Below are 23,406 nucleotides of genomic sequence, written 5' to 3'. Positions count from 1 at the left end.
ACTATACCTCACTACAGCATCACTATACCCTCACTACAGCATCACTATACCCTCACTACAGCATCACTACAGCATCACTATATCCTCACTATACCTCACTACAGCATCACTATACCCTCACTACAGAATCACTACAGCATCACTATACCCTCACTACAGCATTACTACACCCTCACTACACCATCACTATACCCTCACTACAGCATCACTACACCATCACTACACCATCACTATACCCTCACTACAGCATCACTATACCCTCACTATACCCTCACTACAGCATCACTATACCCTCACTACAGCATCACTATGCCCTCACTATACCATCACTACAGCATCACTATACCCTCACTACAGCATCACTATACCCTCACTACAAAATCGCTACAGCATCACAACAGAATCACTATACCCTCACTACAGCATCACTATACCCTCACTACAGCGTCACTACACCATCACTATACTCTCACTATACCATCACTATACCCTCACTACAGCATCACTATACCCTCACTACAGAATCACTACAGCATCACTACAGCATCACTATACCCTCACTACAGCATCACTATACCCTCACTACAGAATCACTACAGCATCACTATACCATCACTATAACCCTCACTACAGCATCACTATACCCTCACTACAGAATCACTACAGCATCACTATACCCTCACTACAGCATCACTATACCCTCACTACAGAATCACTACAGAATCACTACAGCATCACTACAGCATCATTACATGGCTGTAGTGTGGAAGGGCACAGGAATGTACTGGTACCAAGACACTACATAGCCAAGGTGGAGTGGGCCTGGGGCATGATGGGAGTTGGAGGTCAAAATTAATCAAATAGGTGATCTTGACAAACTTCATCAAAACTCACCATCACCACAGGAACACTGATCCTGCTGACTCAAACAGACTTACCAGAGATCAAGGGCTCTTCATACAGAAAATGCTATGAGGGCACTGATGACTATGAGTGAACATTTTATTCTTAAATTTAGAGTCTCCAAGACATTTGACAAAAAGGGCCTTTATGCATGGCACATCTTTGCCAAAAATATTCAACAAAACATTACCCAGAGCACAGAGTGTCTTGTGGTCTGAGGTCAGTGAACCGAAACGTTTGACCTGAGGGCTTGTTAACGTGCGGCTGATATATTGAACACTACACAGGCACCACATGATGCCCAGTCCTTCTGTAATGTATGGTTATCATGGCATCATGGTTGCATAAGTAGCAGAGAAAACAATATCAAAAACACCTATAAACGTTCCATATGTGCGTTTCCTGGAACATTACAACGCAATTCAGAATTCGTTTGTTCTTGATTATTAGCACCCTCTGGTGGTGGTAAAGCACATAGCGTAAGCAAACTCAAACCATGCTCATGCTGCAGTTTCATTCAAAAATGTTTAATTGAAATATACTGAAAAATAACAAAGATTGTAGCCCCTGTGCACTATATAACACTATACCACTGCTGTTGTGTATTTGGATGAGTGTGAGACAGAGAGATAATGTCTCTATGTTTCAGCTTGTGTGTGCTTTATTAAATATAACGTAATTACGAATATAAGATTGTGAGACTGAAATGTACAGGTGAATTTTACAGTAAGAAATTGAATTGAAAATCACACAGATCAACAGGTAACCCAACAACTACCTCATTCACATTTACAATCTACCACAATGCTCAAATCTTTCTCAAGTATGATGGCAGAAAAACACTGACTCAGGGCTCAAGGCTCAGGCTAGGAACTCTGGGTAGATCCACAGTAGTGGCAATGAGAAAACTACGTGTGGACGTAATCACTCTGGAAGAACAATCTCCATCTGTATGAATCTCCAACTCCTGAGTAAGAGCCCTTCTCTGTAAGTGTGTCTGTGATGGATACCTGAATATTGGCCTCTTCTCCTCTTCCTCCTCATCATCAAAGGAACAGCAGCAGCACCAAAATCTCATGCAGGCCCTCCTGAAGGACGAACCCATCCTCACCGAAGGAGAACCACGGCGGAAGCAAGTCAAAGAGTCCCGGAGAGGTAGGGCCCCCCCCGCCACTTCTAGCAGGTTGCACCTGATGGGCCTTCCCCGGGCTGTGGTCCTGGTCTTGGGTCACTTCAGGTACCTGAAATTAGTGTCTGAGGGTCTGCAGTCCAATCTGAATGTTCCAGAATGAGGAGTCAGGGTTGGTGATGCTAATTTGGGACTGGATCGCGTAGAAGACCTAAAATAAACAGTGAATGCCCCTCTTGAACATACGCCTCAAAAAGAGTCACAGTATAGTCATGTGGACTGAACAATCTCCTCTAACCCCTAAGGCCACTGAAACACAACCACACCAACCACAGTCCTCCTAGAATCTCAGTAAAGGCCAAAGCAGAGTGAGCTCTGTGATTTACAGAGTTAAAGGAGTGTTGTACATGTATGAACCCAGATCCCCACTGACCACAACAACAAGGATCCAAATTGTGTGGGATGTATACCAAATTGAGCAATTAACATTTATTAAGGCTGCAAAAATGTATATTTATTAAGTAATAGGTATAAATGAGGATTCTTTCTATGTCAGATTGTTTCTGTAGTTATTACTCGTACTTGGAGTGGATCTTCGTGGTTGGTTTTCTATTAAATACCCCAAATTAATATTAAAAATGCATAGACAAATAAAATGAATTTGAATATGACAATATATTGTAATATAATTTAACACTAAACAACAATTAAGTTTGAAAAAATAAGTTATTCTATTCTAAATCCAATATGCTTTTCAAATTGCATTCAAACTTCCTAGAATCTTGATATTAACAAATGTATGGTTTTAATATGATGAAAAACATCTGTAGTGTCACACACAGTGCGAGTCTAAGTCCACTCTGACCATGTTCAATCATTATTCCTCACAGATGTTTTCTTCTCTTGATCTCACGATTTTAATATATTAGCATCAGCGTTTGTCAACAGCACAGGAAGGCAACCCTGATTAGTGTTCATATTTCAGGAGATTATGAGACCATGGTCTGGTGTTGGACACAAGAGGGCTGACGTAGGAGGTGGTGGTGCTGATGCGGTCGGCGGGTGGGGCTGGGTCTCACTGCGCTGATCACGCGCCCCACGCTGTCTGCTGACGGAGGCTCATGACCGCAGAGTGAGGGCACGACAGGCCGAGGACCGACGGGAACAGACCCGAGGGTAACAGAACCGCTCTCCTGCTCCCACGGCAACGCACCGCAGCCATATGTACACGCCCCTTTAAAGCACATCATAGGAGTTCACTGGAGAAGGTGTTAACTTTATTAGTAATACGACCGAGTACAAGCATTCATTTGTTAAAAATAAAAATGGCAATTGCAGATATTCACATTGTTCAGTATCTGGTTTCATCTCATGCACTTCTTAAGCGTACGTCACAGTAAAACCAAAAATATATTTAAATAAAAAAATGACATGGGAATAGTTTAGTTTCAACAAAAGCAGGAAAAAAGATGTATAAAGAAAGGCATAAAAAGGGAGGGAAATCCACATACATTTGTGAATCCTTGACATCAGAATCAAAGGCTGAAACATCATAAAAATATTATTCAGACCAGACACCAGGATGGTTTGTCACTGCCCAATTTAAAGTCCGATCTGATTAAAGCCATGATCCTTGATCACAACTATGATTTAGAATCATAGTTTAGAATACTCAATTTCTTAGTGTTATGGAGTTTATTTAACTATTATACTATAAGCTACACTTAATAAATTTCATTCAGGACATTCTTCCAACATGAACTGTTCAAATTAAGTACACTGGCCACAATATCGTTCCAAAGATTCTATGACCTTAAAAATGTATTAAAGTCAAAAATTAAAGTCACCATCACTCTGCTGCGTGGGGCGAATATCAATGGCATCAATAATGTCATATTTCCTATTGTGCCATTAATAACGGTGCTATTGATAACACGCACAAACACAGTGTGGCGGGACGATCTCTGCTGAACTGTGTCTGGGGTTCAGCAGGACCTGCTCAGATCTAGGGAGAGCGCCACCATGAAGGCTGCGCTATCATTTCAAGTTATCAACACGGTCAAGTTGAATCATCCGTCAGCCATACTGTGAAACATTAAGTACATTGGTCAACGGAAGATGATGTTGATGAAGAAAAACCCAAAGAAAGACAGAAATCATCTCGGCTCGCTACATCTGACAGGGAATGGAATGACTCCTCCAGGCCCAGCGAGTGTGGGCTCTGGGAGGTAAGGCACTGGTGGTACTGGTGGTGCAGGTGTGGAGTCCAGCCTGACTGCTGTTGTGCAAAACCTTCTCTGTCTCTGAGGTCACAAAGGGGGCCGGCCTTCATCCCCACGCAGAAAACTACCCACGTCTAGAAATCCCAACGAAAAGACGACATTCTGTTCCTCTGACTCCCATGACTCTAATCGAAAGTGCTTTAGCACGCAGACAAAAAGAACTGTGTCCCAGGGCACAGTCAGACGGTGGGAGCTATTTTACAGAGGAATCTGACTGTGATTAATAGTTGTGTGTGTGTGTGTGTGTGTGTGTAGTTAGGCTGACAGGAGAAAAGAGGCTCAGATGTTTGTGTGAAGCAGCATCCACGGGTGGTTTATAAACTGAAAACCAGAAGACCCTGGAGACCTCCAGCATCCCGATTCAGCTTCACGACCACCGACGTCCACGTTGAACGCCTCCTTCCGGTGAGGCAGTGAATCTCCACATGGCAACGGGAAAACACTGCAGGGTGTTTGGGGGAGGGCGGGGGGTGTGGCGGAGCAGAGAGGCAGAGTGACGGACAGCTGGTGGGCGGAGCAAACAGCTCGGTGGCTCCTTGGTTATCGGATAGAGGCGCGGACCTCGAGCACGCGCTGTCGAAGGTGAGACATGAACTCAAACATGGTAGCTGCCAGGGACTGATGGATGAGGTACCGAGGGAGACGACCCTGGGGCGGAGAAAGAATGAACAGAGATGAGGGAGAGAGAAAGAGGGAGGGAGAGGGAGAGAGAGGGAAGGAGGTAGAGAGAGATTTCTAATGCTTCACCATTCTCTCCATCCCAGCAATAGTAGCATTTACAGAAGGAAAAAAAAGATTACAAATCGCATACTTCCAGCCCTTTATAAAGCAATCATTAAGATAAAGTTCTGACATTGTGTTGCTTATCAACAAAAACTTGTTACCAGGCCACTCTGTCTGGTAGAAGAATCGTTTATTGTGAATTGTAAGTTAATAATAATTATTTATTGAGTTCTGGTGTACTTTATTATACTGGTGTTGTGACATAACCGACGAGTTGTGTTGTGTCTAAAGTTGTTTGCCATGCCAAAATCAGCATAACACATGGCGTCTGCTTTAATACACCACGTACCTTAAAGGAGGCGAGTGCAGCTCGCATGTTACTGAGACAAATATAAATGTTTTTGGATTTTAGTATTGCTCAAAAATATTTATAAATCAAGTAACTGGCTGCTAATACAGTTCTTAGCTTTTCAGTTCTATCGTTCAATTACAAGTAATTTAACAGCACACAGGTATGAAGACTAACCTTGACTTTAATCTAACAGCACACAGGTATGAAAACTAACCTTGAGTTTAATCTAACAGCACACAGGTATGAAAACTAACCTTGAGTTTAATTTAACAGCACACAGGTATGCAGACTAACCTCTGGTTTAATCTAACAGCACACAGGTATGAAGACTAAACTCTGGTTTAATCTAACAGCACACAGGTATGAAGACTAACCTTGAGGTCTGTGTTGAGCACCCAGATGAAGGTGCAGAGTGAAGGATTACTGCTGGACTTCAGGACCACAAACCCTCCTGGACCGTTCTCTCCACTGAGAGAGGGAGAGAGAGAGGGGGAGAGAGAGAGAGAGAGAGAGACAGACAGAGACAGAGACAGAGAGAGGGGATGATGTTGAATGCACTAAAGCTGGCAATGCTGCCAATGTGGAAGTCTGAAAGTGAGGGTCTATGATGGGTGTGGATTTGTGTGTCGGTGTGACCAACGTGTGTGACCAGTTTTTGCCATTAAATGCATCTAAAACAAAGGACATGTTAACTGAATTTGGCCCTTTACTGCTCTCTTATAAGCTGTAAGGACAATGGTATTCAAACAGATAGTTATTGATAACTGAGCATCATTTTAGAAGTGATGTTTTTAAGTTACAGCGATACTGTATATAAATATATGTACTTCATATGGAAAATGTGAGGATTTGATTATAGCACAAATATGGTGTGTTCTTGTTATTGAACCGTTGGGTTTAACAGCCTCAGTCTGTCTAACGAGCATGTAAAGATAGCTAGTACTGTATACAGGTGACCCGGGATCAGCTGACCAACATCTCTAACAACTGTGCTGGTCCTGACCTGTAGGGGGCGGGCGAGGTATATTCCTCTGGTTAAAACTTTATGATGCCTCATGGGACATTAAGAAGACCAGTTTCTCCTGTTTATTTAGCAATACAAAAAATAATAATAATTGGTTACTGGAACCTTGTGCGATACAAGTGTGATACACACTGGACCGAAAGCAGAGAGTTCTAGGGAGAGACTGACCGCACAAAGCGACTGTGGGTAGGTTTGGCACTGTGATTGGTCGACATGCCGGCGGAGATGTAGCGGTCCCGCCTCCGTTCCACACGACGAACGTTAACAAAATCCCTGAAGAAGAATGGTCAGGAGTGGGGGGGGGGGGGGGAAGGAGAAACAGAGAGAGAGAGAGACAGGTAGGCAGAGAGAGACACAGAGAATGAGAGAGAATGTATTGGTCAGGATGATTGCTTTTGTTTGTTTTTTTGTCAGCGAATAAGAACATGAGTTATGAACAGACAGCGCCCCCTAGAGTTTTCATTCTAGAAGTGATTTTTTTTCTAGCAGAGTGCTGTGTCGTGACCGCAGAGGCCCTGTGTTCAGACATGGGCAATATGCTTCAGATGTTTCTTCTGCAGTCCAACCCTTCTCCTCATAGCGGAGAGCTCATGAAGCATTTAGTAGACAGAAGACCACTGAGGTGATCCTGTTCTCCTTGGAAACCTTTAACCCTTAATGTTCTGGGCCTTATGGTCGACATATCATGCTCTTTCCCTCACAGGTCCGGTTATTTTTCTGTCATCCACTGTTTCTTTCCCTTTTCCCCTTAGATCTTTGTGGAAAGCTAAGACCTGGAATCACCACAACTGGTCAGTCATTTTCAACGTTCAAAAGCAGGTTTTAAAAGGACACACCCTAATAAAGTTTGGACTTCTCCTTATACCCACATGCACTCTCTTCTATTTCTGCTTTTCAAACACTTTTCCCTCTATGACACAAAGGCCCAGTGAAGAATTCCTCTTTTTCTGTCAGAAAAATGTCAGTAAAACCTGGAACCCTTGATGTCAGAGAGACAAGTGAGTGAGTGTGACTGTAAGCCAAATACTGGGTGTGTGTGTGTGTGTGTGTGTGTGTGTTTTCTTCTACCTGGGAGACACAACACCACCTGCTGCTCCAGAAGACACATCATACGACACAAGTGTGTTGTCATCAACTCTTTGTAAAATCTAGAGAATTGAGAAGAGAATGATGGGCAAAGACATTGAGACCCGTGAGGATGTTCGACATGGAGGGGGCGGAGCTACAAGGGCAGGGGAGGGGCGTGGGTGTGGTCACCTGGCAGGCGGACACCGTCCTGTTCCACTGGACCATCTTCTCTGGCTGCAGGATCACCTCCTGATACACCAGCTCAGCAGCACACTGCATTAACGCCTACAACACACACACACACACACACACACACACACACACACACACACACACACACACACACACACACACACACACACACACACACACACACACACACACACACACACACACACACACGCATGCATAAGCACAAACATACACACAGGCTGACCTCACTCTGTAGATGTGAAACTGGGCCTGAGTTTTGTGGAAATTCAGGTTTTGAAAACACGCCAATGATGAACACTAATACAAAGAAGAGAGAGGAGGACGTCACCTTCAAGATGAAAGTCTTTCCATGGAAAGGAATTTCCAATGTGTACACACAGTCACCAGCATCCTATCAAAGACAGCACAAAACACATTTTATATAACACACTTTCACAGAAACGTTCCATGACATTTACATCCAGAGTCATTTTCACAGTGGGCGGGGCTAGGACCCAGGACCGCCTCCCCCAGAACACACCCTCCAGAACACACAGTAGAGGGCTGAATGAGGACCAAATTCTCCTAATTTGGTTTGGAGATTTTTGTGGGTCTTTACACCCACAAAAGAAAGAATTCTAGAGACGTACTATTACTGTACACATACTCATATTACTTCAGTGTACACAAACACACACACACTATTACTGAACAAACACACATACATGCACACGCTTAACAGACTCTGATCATTAAAAAAACAACAGTTCAAAGAGGGATGTGATGGCCACTGAGCTCCAGTTCAATAAATGTACACACACACACACACGCACACATTACTTTACACATACACACCCAAACACCCCATTACTTTACACACACACCCTTACTGTACACACACACACACACACACACACCCCACCATTACTGTATACGCATACACACACACACCCCACTACTGTATACACAAACCATTACTGTATACACATACACACACCCCATTACTGTACACACACACACACACACACACACACACTCCATTACTGTATACATACCCCATTACTGTATACACACACACCCCATTACTGTAAACCAGTAGCGAACCGTGACCTTTAAACCTGGGCCCGCTACCCCCCCCCCCCCCCCCCCCCCCCGAATTTTTTTTTTTCCTTTCTTAATAAACTGCAATAAAGAAAAACTGAGACGACAGTACAGCTTTAAAAACGCAATAAACAATAATATCTGTACTAGTTAACGTCTTAAGCAAAATAAGTTTCCAAACAAAATAAGGTTCAAGCGGAATATGTAAACAACGCGCACGAGGACGTCAAAGGGATGAATCGAAACTAGCTAGCGGTGGTGCTAACGACAGCTAGCGTCGCCACAGCGGGCGGAAATTATCATACAGTTAAGCCCGCCCACTAAGAGAGAAGATATGATTGGTCAATTTTGCTCTCGTTTGAAACTGGTATTGCGCTGAATTATAACTGCCAGGCCCTCTGTAAACGAACAGCGGGCATCACAGTCCTGATAGGGGGAGACACAGGCTCACAGGCTTCCACTTAACCCCTCACCTTCCAACACAGATTGAATAGACACGGGTGAATATTTTATTTGCTTATATTTTTGTAATTGTTTAGATGTCGAATGTCAAACTGTAAGTAGATAAAATAAAATTGGATAATTATATATATATATATAATGCTTTAAGAATATTTTAGGCCCTCTGAGAGGGCGTAGAGGGCCCTGACGGTTCCCCACTGCTGTAAACACACTATTAAACAAGCAATTATGGTATAGACAAACACACACTATTACTGTACACACAGACACACCATTGCTGTACACAGACACACACCATTACACAAACCATTACTGTACAGACGAACCATTACTGTACACACACAGAAACACACACCATTATTGTACACATACACACACCCCATTACTGTACAAACACACACACACACACCCACCAATACTGTATACACTAACCATTACTGTGTACACACACACACACACACACACACACACACACACACACACACACACACACCAGTACTGTACAGACACACACACCATTACTGTACATACACAGCATTACTGTATACACACACACCCTATTACTGTACACATACACACCGCATTACTGTATACACACACACACCATTACAGTATATACACACACCATTACTGCACGCACACACACACACACACACACACACACACACACACACACACACACACAATTACTGTATACATACCCCATTACTGTATACACACTAATAAACAAGCTATTACGGTATAGACAAACACACACACACTATTACTGTATACACAAACACGCACACATGAATAATTACTTTATATAAAAACTCACATTATTGCTGTATATACGAACACACCATTACTGAATGCACACATACTGTACAAAAAAGATACATTACTGTATACACACACACTCACCCAATTACTGTACACAGGCATTATTACTGTATATAACAACACACTATTAGTGTATATATGTATACAAACACATACATTTAGTGTATGCAGACACTCACATTATTCTTCTCAAACTTCCAGTTTTCCTCTTGTGCAAGTATCTGCTCCACCACGCACATGGCGTCTCGTCCCTGTCTCACAAACTCCCTGTCCTGGTGACCCAAGGACAGACAGGACATAGAACATGAGGACATAGAACAAAGACGAGTGGCTGTCCAAACCCAGGAGGAAGCACTCAAAGACCAGCACTAACAGTACCTGAGCAGTTACCGCTTTTCTGCCAAGTCCTTCCTCATCAAGGTCATCATCAGAACCTGCCACACACACACACACACACACACACACGGAGCTGTAGTCTCCACCCGTCTCTGCTGTGTGTGGGTGGTAAGGCAGGAAGTTGAGGTCTTACCTGCGAGGGACTCTGGGGGTGAGTAGAACTGCCCATCAGACACGGCCCCCGCGTAGACCGGACGCCCACTCTCACACGCAGAGTTCACTGCAGCCAGGTAAGCTGGCAGAAACAAAATGTACACAAACCAAAATGCACAAAGAAATCAGCAAAAATACCACCGTCTCTTCATCACTTCCAGAGACAGTTCTGTGAAGGTTTAATGTGTTGTTCACTCTACGAGTGCTACGAGTCTGGGGCGGTTCTGGAATGTGGGGGTAATCTGTTTTATGACTCTGGACGGGTTCGTCTTTTCTTTTCCGTACGGTTGGCCAAGGCCCAGCACAGACGTTTCTTGTGGAGAGACGAGCAGTTCCACGAGGAGATAACGGGCCACAGGTCTCCCACAGCTGCTGGGTCGGTCAGGTCCTCTGAACACACACCCACGGACCCAGCTGGTCTACACCACTCAATGCTCTCTCTGTTCCTCCAGCACGGACTCCTTCAGCACCGGAAATGTCATCACGGGCTCGGATCGAGTGGGTCGTCTTCGGCACGGGGAAGAACGCGGCCTTCTACCCAGGGCTCCTCACCACCCAGCTTCTACTCCCACCATCGGCCCATTTTTTTTGCTGAACTCTTGATTAAAAATCAGGCCCACGTTGCATTTGGAATGTTTCATAATGGGACATAATAGGCCGTGGGAAGAAAAACAGAACATGAGGAGGTGGGGCCATCCAAAGGGGGAGGAGTTAGGAGTCCATAAATGGTTTGTCATAGCTTCAGACGCCACAGCTTGGATATGAGAGCACTGGGAGGTGCTAGCAGGGTACCGCAGGGTCCGCCACAAACAAAACCAGCCAGTCAGACGACCGAACCACAGCCAGTCAGACGACCGAACCACAGCCAGTCAGACGACCGAACCACAGCCAGTCAGACGACCGAACCACAGCCAGTCAGACGACCGAACCACAGCCAGTCAGACGACCGAACCACAGCCAGTCAGACGACCGAACCACAGCCAGTCAGACGACCGAACCACAGCCAGTCAGACGACCGAACCACAGCCAGTCAGACACAGTCAGACACAGACGCTTCAGTGTCAAAGATACAACACGTTTCCACTTTGTAGTCATGAAACAACAGTTTATTTTCACACAACTATGAATATCATATATAATAAGCCAGAAACATTTTATAGACATTTGGAATATATAATCTAAAATACGCAAGTTGATGCTCCTGCAAAACTTTAAGGACAATGAAACGAAAAGAATACCACACACACACACACGGCAAATAGGGAAATACAAGATTTTATTACATAAAGTAGAAGTTCATACAATCATACACACACACACACACACATACACACACACGGTCTTTGTTCTCTGTGTTAAGGTAAGCTGTCAAATTTGTCATAAGTTAAAAAAAACATTTGTCCTTGTGTACATACAGATTTATCTGTTACATAAAAAAAAATCACATCCTCAGAGAATGCGGAAATAAAATATTAATTATGTCATTAAATGAGAGCCTTTTCAGTAGTTCAAGTCCCTTACAATACAATACTCAGATAAATCCTTTAGCATGTTTTCTTACAAATCACCTTATACCTGTGATTCAGGAGTCTAATTGGTTCATGATTCAGGAGTCTAATTGGTTCATGATTCAGGAGTCTAATGGGTTCATGATTCAGGAGTCTAATGGGTTCATAATTCAGGAGTCTAATGGGTTCATGATTCAGGAGTCTAATGGGATCATGATTCAGGAGTCTAATGGGTTCATGATTCAGGAGTCTAATGGGTTCATGATTCAGGAGTCTAATGGGTTCATGATTCAGGAGTCTAATGGGTTCATGATTCAGGAGTCGAATGGGTTCGTGATTCAGGAGTCTAATGGGTTCGTGATTCAGGAGTCTAATGGGTTCATGATTCAGGAGTCTAATGGGTTCATGATTCAGGAGTCTAATGGGATCATGATTCAGGAGTCTAATGGGATCATGATTCAGGAGTCTAATGGGTTGTGCTTCTTTGCTGGTCACCAGAGAATCTTGGATGAGTAAAGGAGACACTGTTGGGTGTGTGAGAACATGGAGGCGTGAACGATGACCTGAAGAGCCACTTCCTTCAGCTTCCTCGCTCAAAGGTTTCATGTTCCGTAAACAAAAGCATGTCTTTGCTGCTGGTTAGAGAATGAGGTTCCTCCAGTGTAGAGATGTGACCAAGACTGTTTAGGGACTATGGAGGTCATCTTCTTTAGACTCAGTTTGGTTCAAAACATGTGGAGTAGATGAGAACATCTACTCGAGGTGTCAGTAATTTAATTCAGTCCTCTGAATTAGTGATAGTCCTCTGTTAGTGACACCCAGGGTTAGAGGTAGTCGTTGAGTCTGTTAGATTAAGCGGTCGTCCGTGCTGTAAGGAACCCTGGAGGAACCGGGTTTCAGGCTGTTCATTCGGACTTCAGACTTCTGCTTCTTCTGGGGCCTGGTGGAGCAAGTCCCTGTGGTTTCCTGGGTTACCATCTCTAACCCTTACAAAGTGAAGAGGTGATGGGATTATTTTCTGGGCAGAGACCAAGCATGGCAGACGGGGGTTAGTCTGGGTTTAGATGTGGACGAACAAGGGACAGGACCACGCAATGGGGCTTAGGACGACGGTGCTTACAGAGCCATAGTGAGAAGAAGCTCAGACGTCTGTTATTTCCTCCCTTTCCCATCACACACACACACACACACACACACACACACACACACACACACACACACACACACACACACAGTCTATGTCTCACCTCTCGCATCCTCCGCCTCCTGTGTGAGAACTTTGAAGTCGAGGAACCAGGTCTCCAGCCAAGCCACCACGAAGGAGACGATGGGCAGGACGTAGCCGAAGGCGTTCTCCGTGAACAACTGCAGCGACAACAGACGGACACACCTCATCAGCCACGACGTGGGCGTAACCGTCTCCAGCACATCACCACACATATAACACACATATAAACGCGTGAGGATTTATTCCTTCTGAAAAGCAAGAGCTGCACTCCAGGCAGCGTGTGTGTGTGTGTGTGTGTGTGTGTGAGAGAGAGTGAGAGAGAGAGAGAGAGAGAGAGAGAGAGAGAGAGAGAGAGAGAGAGAGAGAGAGAGAGAGAGAGAGAGAGAGAGAGAGAGAGAGAGAGAGAGAGAGAGAGAGAGAGAGAGAGTGAGTGAGTGAGTGAGTGAGTGAGTGTTTTATGCAGGCCGTGTATGGACTGCATTACAGAGGCCTGGTCTGCCTTATGATCTCTGCATGTTGCATGTTAGTTTTAGAAGAGACCATTTAAACTACATTTGAAACAAAACCAACAATCTACTGTAGGGTTAGATCTGGATACTTCAGAAATATTTCAGTCATGTGACATTAGTACTAGAGGTGTCAATTCCAGGTTCAGAGATTAAAAGTCCTCACCAGGATTTTGCTCAGGCTTCCTGGATTGTGTTGATTCCACTAATTTTACCTGGATTGCTAATTAGAAAATCTAGCAAGCTTGAGCAAAATCCTGGTGAGGACTTTTAATCTATGAACCTGGAATTGACACATCTAATTAGTATGCAGCACAAGCACAGAGGTCACACTCACATCTGAGATGATGACTTTGACGATAAGGAAGGCGCTGGTCACCAGGGTGGTGATCTAGTGGAGGGAGAGATCATGAAACAAGCATGGCCACACGCACGCGCAGTGACACAGTCAACACTGGGCACAGAGGATGAGCCCAGCGCTGGGCCGGTAGAGACGGGAGGGTTCTGGTGTGTGTATGTACGTTCACGGCTAGAGCTTCGTCTCTTACCGCAATAACCCACCAGTGTCTCAGCTTACAGGCAGCATAAGCAATCTGCAAACACAGAAACCTGAAGGCAGCTAAGAGCTAAACACACACACACACACACACACACACACACACACACACACACACACACACACACACACACACACACACACACACACACACACACACACACACAAGGTGGAAATAGAGCATGAGAATGAGACGAGGTTTAGCACATTCTGTTCAATAAGTGGAGTATAACCTGTATAGCCAAAAAAAAAAAAAAAAAGCTAAACAACTCGACTTACAAAGATGTCGAAAAATGAGGACTTGAAATCATATCGAATAACCTCCTTCTCCAGATTCAGCCAGATACTCTTGTTTATCTGTGAAAGCAGAAACAGAAGGTCCTGAGGATGAGACATGTTTTGTTGAACATTTCCTGTTCACCGAGTCACGCCAAAACCCCCCCCCCCACACACACTCTGCTCCCCTGAGCAGCTCAAGTGCAAACAGCCCGAAACATCATAACGAAACCAAAACCCCAGCTGAACCAAATTAGCCTGACAAAACCTGTGTTTTGTCATATGATATTGTTCAAATGTCTGCGGTGTAATAACTCCCTGACCCACACACACACACACACACACACACACACACACACACACACACACACACACACACACACACACACACACACACACACACACATGCTTTCAGTTTGTGTGAACCTGGAATGCACTTTCATCAGCAACACCAACAACAAGGCTGTAGGAATGAAGCCGGTGGCACGCACGGTTCAAACTCACGTTTAACTCGATGATCCAGAGCAGGGAAACAAACAGCAGGTCGAAGGTGACGAACAGGCAGAAGGTCCGTCGCACGTCCGAGATGCGCCGCCTCTCTCCGGCAGGCAGGGGGAGGTAGCGAGGCGAGGGCCCCGACAGGGAGGTCTGGGAGTAGGACGCGTTCAGAGAGGAGATGGCCGGGAGGCTCTCGCCCAGCTCCCCGTACTCCACCCCGCTCGGCATCTCGCCGCCCACTGGATCGGCTCAGCCAAGACACAGGACAGCGCAGACGGGACACCGCGGGACACTGCGGGACAAAGACAGGCTGGCCGTGAGGAGACAAGTTAACATCTGAACTTGCTGGACGTTTGTAAGGTGACAAGGTCGTGTTGAGGTCACTTTGTTCGTTGAAGTCATCACTTAGCACACATTGAGCGTTCATTACCTCTCACAGATTTAAAGCTACCGTAAGCGATTCTGTTTTTAGAATACTTCAGCTGACTTATATTTACATCTTGATAGCAATTGCTAAAATCATCACTTTTTTTGCCCTCAGGTTAACCATTTTGGGCTTTAATCAGAAGCCGTGACCTTATGGTCTTTACTACACTGACCGGCCAATAAGAATCAATCTCTTCAAGCAGGCGGTCCTCACTGTCGGCCAATTACTTTGCATTTGCAGGCAGCGTATAGGAGGCTAAGCACTATGCACATCAGTGGAGGGCGGGGCTTTGGAGAAAGGACGTGGGACTGAAAGTCTAGTGGAAGGTAGCGAGAGCTACAGCAGCTTTAATATCTCAGATATCATTTATTATTTCCCTAAGCCCATTTGCTGTCCACACTATTACATGTGGATAACTCTTACACACACAGTTTTCAGTGTTTGCTGATTCATGCCTCCAAAAGTTCATTTCAGCACATTGTCAGCTGACACGCAGCAGTACTGTCTGGCACGCATGGACCAGGGAGTCCCCGGCCCTCTCCTCACACATATGAAGGAGTCATGTGTGTGATTCGCACAAGGCGGCTTTGCAGCTAGCTCCACTAATTAATTCATCCTGCGTGCTTGACTTAATTCGAAAATGCAGGCAGCTGGTACAAAACCTCTTACTTTGTACATACATTTGGAAACAGAACCATCAACATCTAAACGGGCCAGAAATGTCAGGTAGACGGTGCGATGAAACCCCGGTTCCTGCCCGTCCGAGCTGTAGTGGACACTCCTCCGGTCATTCAGGCTTGGAGCACCCCCGCTCACCATGAGACGTTTGTTGTAGCAGATATGGCCCTGAGCCAGGAACCCCCCCCCCTTCACACCAGTCACATGACCAGCTCCCCACTGCCGTGGAACACACCAGCTCAAGCGTGATCTTTGTTCCATAAGCCAATGAAGGCTGACGTAACTCAGCACAAACAAACAAACAAACCCTTAACCAGCACACGCCAGCGTTCGTCACGTCCACACCTCTTGGCCTTTCGGGTTGATGTAATATACGAGGAGTGTGGGGTTTATTTCACGTTATTTATTTATTTTTTAAACACAGCACAAAACACTGTCGTACGTGGTATCGTACGGCAGTGGTGGGACTGCTCAACTGGTCAACATGAGTGGAGGCTTCCGAACTCAAATCAGTGAACGGTCAAACATCCAGAGCACAGATATACAACTACTGCATTTTCTGGTACAGACAGACACTTTTTACTCATCACAGATGGGAAATATGGGTCCTCAGCAACAGATACTGAACCCAGCACACACACACACACACACACACACACACACACACACACACACACACACACACACACACACACACACACACACACACACACACACACACACACACACACACACACACGCACTCAGTGCCTGTGATAGCGCCAGACAGATTATAGATTAAGTGTAGAGTGTATAAACAACCACCAGATACCAGACGATAAACATAATATGAGCAAAAAAAGTAATAAAAAAAAAAAAAAGAAGAAGAAAGATCTGGTTTAAATATCCATGTAAGCACCAACACATCTCAGAAGGTGTCATTTAAAAACATAAACCAAACCTTACAGACATGGTCTAATTTAGGCCTCGTTTTGAGCAGATTCATTCACTGACTAATGGATCAGTCAGCAGTAGAACAGGGCCGGTTCCTCCTTAAACAGTTATTAATAAGAACAGATTCGTTTGCTAAACTACATCACAAGCCTCAGCATATGTAAAGCAACACAGGAAATCTTAAAGCCACCAGTGAGTGTTCACAGCTAGCAGAACAGTAGTATGGTGGCAGGCGTGCTATACCGACAGCACACTGAAAAACCAACCAGAAACGCGCCTTAAAGCTAATATCGCTAATGTCAGTGCTCACCAGCCAATCCAAAACAGGAGACTCTGAAAAGACAACAGTGAGTGAAACATCAAGCGCGGGAGAGCCCGGATCCAGACGGCTGAGGCCCTGTGAGGGCGGGGGGGAAGATCAGACTGGTGAGGGGGAGGTGAACCGGTAACATGAACAACGGCAGGAGGAGGCAGGAATCAGCTCGGCCAGAGCTAAACTGCTCCATCTGTGAAGGCCTGTGGATGCAGGGCGAGACCTCAGTGCATCACAGCCAAACACACGCGCACCTCACGCCACACGCCCACATCAAAGGCAATCAAGACACACGCCGCACCAAACCAGACACGTCAGTCACGGCCTGTACAGTTCTTAGAAGAACCGAAAGATACTGATGCAAAGTTCTGAGAAAATACTATGGGAAGACGGCCATCGTGGTTTGTGTCTGTGTACAATGCATTTCCAACCAAACATCAACCCTCACAGTATCAGCAAACTATATATATACACATTTATTTTATAAATACTTCAGAACATAAATTTGGGCAGATGTGACATACACCAAGCACCAGGCTTCAGACTTCCACCCCACCTGTCATGTCCAGGAGTCCTAAAGCCACTCTTCACTAGACCGACCTTCCTTTGTGGCCCGTTTGATTCTAATGTAATAGCTACAATATCAAAGCACAGCAGACCTGCGGTATTGAGGCTGAGAAAGGCAGTGTGTTCTGCCAGCATTTGGAGTTTACCGACTTCCTTTATGGGGTCAGCTGACAGACAGCAAACAGGTCCTGATGACAACTGCTCTCAGAAGAAGAACAGGCCACCAATAAAATCACTAAAATCAACTCAAAGTAATTGAACTGTTCCTCAGACCAAGTTAGATACGGCTTCCTGTTGCTAAGAAACAAATAATTCAGAAAATATAGCCTGGGCGTTTCATAGCGTTGACTAGATCAGTATGTACAAATGGCTGAACTATAAATAGGACAGGATGGGTGTACAACATGCAAATAAGAGATATTTACATCGGTAGAGTCAGAAGAATGATATGAGTTTGGATGGACTCAAGGATATTTGGTCTTTGGCTGAGGTACAGTTTGGGTGTATTTAGGGTGTGACTGGGGTTATGGGGGAAACATCAGACTTCCCCAGATATGGTACAATACTCTCTATGGGACAGGGGGAATCCGGGGTTGTTTCCCCACGTCAGTGTGGTCTCGAGCTGTCTGATGACCTGACTGATGAGACAGTGAACACGCACTAACCAAGACTTCTGCGCTTAACGAGTTCACATCTTCAGTTAATTCTAGGAACCAAATACATGCAAGGGCCTGTCATGTGCGATTCCTCTACGGTGATTACTCTAAAGGAAGCAGTTAAGGTTCTACCGAAGGACGACTAAAGTCATGTTGAGCTGAGTGAGCTAGCCAAGAATGAACAAAGCACGCTAAACAGAAGTGCACAAAAACAGATGTGCTTGAATTTACGCACTAGAGCACGGTATGAAACTGTTAATGCAGGATATGCAGAGTCTGGTTGAGGTACAGTTAGGTTGTATTTAGGGCATGACTGGAGTTAGGGGTACGTGTATTTTGTTGGGTAGGGTACAGTTGGGGTTAGGGGTACGTGTAATCTGTTGGGTAGGGTATGGCTGGGGTTAGGGGTACGTGTATTCTGTTGGGTAGGGCATGGCTGGCATTAGGGGTATGTGTAATCTGTTGGGTAGGGTATGGCTGGGGTTAGGGGTACGTGTATTCTGTTGGGTAGGGCATGGCTGGCGTTAGGGGTACGTGTAGTCTGTTGGGTAGGGCATGGCTGGCGTTAGGGGTACGTGTATTCTGTTGGGTAGGGTATGGCTGGGGTTAAGGGTTTGTGTATTCTGTTGGGTTGGGTATGGCTGGGGTTAGGGGTACGTGTATTCTGTTGGGTAGGGTATGGCTGGGGTTAGGGGTACGTGTATTCTGTTGGGTAGGGTATGACTGGGGTTAGAGGGACGTGTATTCTGTTGGGTAGGGTATGGCTGGGGTTAGGGGTACGTGTATTCTGTTGGGTAGGGTATGGCTGGGGTTAGGGGTACGTGTATTCTGTTGGGTAGGGTATGGCTGGGGTTAGGGGTACGTGTATTCTGTTGGGTAGGGTATGGCTGGGTTAAGGGTACATGTATTCTGTTGGGTAGGGTATGGCTGGGTTAAGGGTACGTGTATTCTGTTGGGTAGGGTATGGTTAGGGTTAGGGGTATGGGCATAAGTATGCAATTTGTAGGCTGTAAGAGAAGTGGAAGGTGTTGGCTGGGTTATACAGTTGTGATCAAATTTATTCAACCCCCACTGAAATAAAGTGTTTTGGCCAGTTTGACATTGATTTTGATCATTTCAGTCATCTTATTTACAATTATATCAAAGAGGCACTTATAAATTAGACAAACATAACATAATATTTATGATGGAATAACCACAAATGTCTTTACTGTGCTCACATCATTATCAGTTTTATTCAACCCCCTAGTGACATTATTTTTTAGTACTTAGTACAACATCCTTTTCCAGTTATGACAGCTTTCAAGCGTGAAGCATAGCTTGACACAAGTGTCTTGCAGCGACCTATGGGTATCTTAGCCCATTCTTCATGGGCAAAAGCCTCCAGTTCAGTCACCTTCTTAGGCTTGCGCACTGCAACTGCCTTCTTTAGGTCCCACCAGAGGTTCTCAATTGGATTTAAGTCTGGTGATTGCGATGGCCATTCTAGAATGTTCCAGCCTTTCATGTTCAACCATGCTCTAGTGGACTTGGATGTGTGCTTCGGATCATTGTCCTGTTGGAAGGTCCAACGTCTCCCAAGCCGCAGGTTTGTGACTGACTCCATCACATTTTCCTCCAAGATCTCCTGGTACTGAAGGGAATTCATGGTACCCTGCACACGTTGAAGCTTTCCTGTACCATTAGAAGCAAAACAGCCCCAAAGCATAATTCACCCCCCGCCATGCTTCACAGTAGGCAAGGTGTTCTTTTGTTCATAAGCCTGGTTCTTCCTTCTCCAAACATAGCGCTGGTCCATTGTCCCAAACAGTTCTAATTTAGTTTCATCTGACCACAGTACACTGTTCCAAAACCTTTGTGGCTTGTCCACATGACTTTTGGCATACTGCAGTCGACTTTTCTTGTTCTTTGGAGTCAGCAAGGGGGTGCGTCTGGGCGTTCTGGCATGGAGGTCTTCGTTATGCAGTGCGCGCCTTATTGTCTGAGCTGAAACTTCAGTGCCCACATCTGACAGGTCTTTTTTCAGTTCCTTAGCAGTCACGCGGGGATTTTTCTCCACATTACGCTTCAGGTAGCGCACAGCAGTCGCGGTCAGGATCTTCTTTCTGCCACGACCAGGTAACGTTTCCACTGTGCCCTTTAACTTGAACTTGCGAATGATACTTCCGATAGTGTCTCTTGGAATATTTAACAACTTCGCAATCTTTTTATATCCATTGCCATTCTTGTGAAGAGCAATAACCTCTTCTCTTGTCTTCTGGGACCATTCTCTTGCCTTCACCATGCTTGGAAACACACCAGTAGATGTCTAGAAGGAGCTGAGTATCACAGTCCTTTTAAATCTGCCTAATTGGTGCTTATCATGCTTGATTGCTGCTCGTTGACATCCACAGATGTTTTCAATACCTGATGGAAAACACTGGAATGAACCTCTGTTCTTAGGAGTGGTAGTCGTAAAGGGGTTGAATAATTGTGTCAATGAAGAAATCACAAAAAGGCCATTTAATACTTTATGACAAAAAAAATTGATGCTATCTTAGTTGTATTTAGTTCTTTAACAAGTCCTTGTAAGATTTCATTATGAACACAATTACAAATGTGCACTGAATTCCATAAAACCCTTCGCAGCATTGGGGGTTGAATAAATTTGATCACAACTGTATGTCCTACAGTCAAAGCTTACTGACAACACGATGGCTATAGAAATTCCCATTAAACGTCCCCAGTGTACAGTATAATGAAATGCAATGTAACCTATCCTTAGTAATAAAACAGAACACACAGTGGAATTTAAAAACCCAAGTACAGTGCCAATAATACGACAGAAGATTAAGCATATATACACTCTTGAGACACTATAGGGCCATGAGCAGGTCTCATCATGATTATTTCATTCTTTTGGGCATTTACAGTGTTCAGGCACGTGACACATAGTGCAGTAGCTCGGTCTTCTAGTTGTTCTAACATATACATTAATAATACCGGCCATAATAATACAGCTTGGGACACTCATTCATAAACTGGTCTGGAATTTCCAAAACATCAGACTTCCCTAGATATGGTACAGTACTCTCTATGGGACAGGGGGAATCCGGGGCCGTTTCACCACGTCAGTGTGGTCTCCAGCTGTCTGATGACCTGACTGATGACGGTGAACACACACTAACCATCTACTGAAAGAACACCGACCGTAGCTGTACCGGAACCAAGACTTCTGCGCTAAACGTGTTCACATCTTGAGTTCATTCTAGGAACCGAGTACATGTAAAGGCCCGGTTCAAGCGTTCATGTGCGATTCCTCTACGGCGATTACTCTAAAGAAAGCAGTAAAGGTTCTATCCAATGACGATCAAAATCATGTTAAAATGAAAGAGGTAGCCAAGATCAGAATGAATAAAGCACGTTAAACTAAAACACACGTGCTTGATTTAACTCATTTGAGCAGGTACGGAACTGTTAATACGGGATTCCCATTAGTCCAAAGTCCAATGAGCCCAACCGACCAAGTCTGAATAATCCATTCAGGTCCAATACGAAATAAGCTCAAATAACAACCAGGCAAGATGTTAATATAATTTGGACATTGTATAACGAGCGCTTCAAGAGATGCAGTCTTCGAGGTTAAATCAACACACCGAACTTACTCTAAATGGAGACAATAAACAACAACAGATGGCATATCCAAAACACAGTTATTAATTACCACACACGACAGCATACACTACTTTATAAAATAATAAGCCCAAACACGAGAAGAGGCGTATTCACCCAGAGGTCTGGTCCTGCGCTGGCTCTCATCAACACTCGGCTGTAAGATGCGCTTCAGTAACGCAGTCCTTGGGTACGAGTGACATAAACACCACAAACGCTTAAACCTTTCGCAAATAATTACAGATTGGTCATTTATTATATTATATTTGAAGAACTTAAACTTATATAAGCAGTCTACATTAATATACATCTGGAAGACGGCCAAATGCATTTTGTTAACACACAACAGCTATCTTAGTTATGTAAACAGCTATTTTGACACTGCTGGTCAGTAGCTTTGTTGACACCCCCCCCGCTATAATTCTTTAATATACTCTAGAGCTGTTTAAATGTGTTTAAAATATCATTCAGATCACTCACCTAAACCAGCCAAATCATGCCATGGTTTTCTCCTACACACAGAGTCCACCCGCTGGTTCCGTGATCCGCTTCCGCTAGCCTAGCGTCTTACAAGCTTCTATAGTACAAGCAGTCAACACCCATGGTCATTTTAAACACACAGCACTTAACTAATACTACCGCAGCATGTACGATCGTTTAAAATGTCATACAAATTAAGCCCCCTCCTATATAAAATAACTCTTTCTAAACGTTTCACATAGTATTTGGGAAGTCCGGCTAATAATGTCGCGAGAGTTTGTAGGGAGAACGTGTTTTCAGCAGCTCCTGGTCCAGGGTCCCCACCCCCAGTCTTTGGGGAATCAAATAAGGGTGATTGATGTTTTGAACTTGTGAAATGGTGTTCAGATAACTTCATAGCCGGCTGTTGTATATCACAATTTATGTGCATGTGAAAAGTTATCTGAATGTGTGACCTTGAAACAAGTTTTGGAAAAGGTTTTGCAGCTGAAATAGTTTGTGCATATGTGAAAACGTTTTCTA

At 44.6% G+C, this 23,406-nt stretch overlaps 2 protein-coding genes across 3 annotated transcripts in view; both read right to left on the bottom strand.

The window, feature by feature from the left end:
- Positions 1–2,342, bottom strand: part of LOC143516191 (melanoregulin) — a 6,317-nt gene extending 3,975 nt beyond the window's left edge. The window contains exon 1 of the mRNA XM_077007763.1: positions 1,914–2,342. Coding sequence (XP_076863878.1) covers positions 1,914–2,008 — 95 coding nt within the window. The 5' untranslated portion in view covers positions 2,009–2,342. The remainder of the gene's footprint in view (positions 1–1,913) is intronic.
- A 945-nt stretch (positions 2,343–3,287) lies between these two features.
- Positions 3,288–23,170, bottom strand: stard3 (StAR related lipid transfer domain containing 3). 2 transcript variants are annotated; one of them, XM_077008296.1, is made up of 16 exons: positions 22,885–23,170; positions 22,522–22,589; positions 15,186–15,471; positions 14,685–14,762; positions 14,398–14,475; positions 14,187–14,240; positions 13,363–13,480; positions 10,588–10,689; positions 10,437–10,492; positions 10,238–10,330; positions 8,023–8,085; positions 7,671–7,766; positions 7,482–7,561; positions 6,582–6,686; positions 5,764–5,857; positions 3,288–4,962 (listed from the first exon to the last, which is right to left on the bottom strand). In XM_077008296.1, exons 3-16 carry the CDS (start codon positions 15,405–15,407, stop codon positions 4,855–4,857), a joined length of 1,347 nt encoding a protein of 448 aa, XP_076864411.1. In that variant the 5' UTR covers positions 15,408–15,471; positions 22,522–22,589; positions 22,885–23,170; the 3' UTR covers positions 3,288–4,854. The 2 variants fall into 2 exon arrangements, with proteins under 2 accessions (XP_076864411.1, XP_076864412.1); XM_077008297.1 differs by lacking the exon at positions 22,522–22,589.
- Positions 23,171–23,406: the final 236 nt, after the last annotated feature.

Source organism: Brachyhypopomus gauderio, chromosome 6, assembly GCF_052324685.1.
Source record: "Brachyhypopomus gauderio isolate BG-103 chromosome 6, BGAUD_0.2, whole genome shotgun sequence".
Lineage (NCBI taxonomy): Eukaryota > Metazoa > Chordata > Actinopteri > Gymnotiformes > Hypopomidae > Brachyhypopomus > Brachyhypopomus gauderio.
This window is presented reverse-complemented; position numbering and strand designations above follow the sequence as displayed.

Excerpts from the sequence above, each read along its gene's own strand:
- stard3 (XM_077008296.1), bottom strand. The coding sequence starts at position 15,407 with ATGCCGAGCGGGGTGGAGTACGGGGAGCTGGGCGAGAGCCTCCCGGCC. Across the intron at positions 10,690-13,362 it reads GGAGGCGGAGGATGCGAGAG|CTTACCTGGCTGCAGTGAAC; the intron begins GTGAGACATAGA and ends TGTTTCTGCCAG. Across the intron at positions 10,331-10,436 it reads GAAAAGCGGTAACTGCTCAG|GACAGGGAGTTTGTGAGACA; the intron begins GTACTGTTAGTG and ends TTGGGTCACCAG.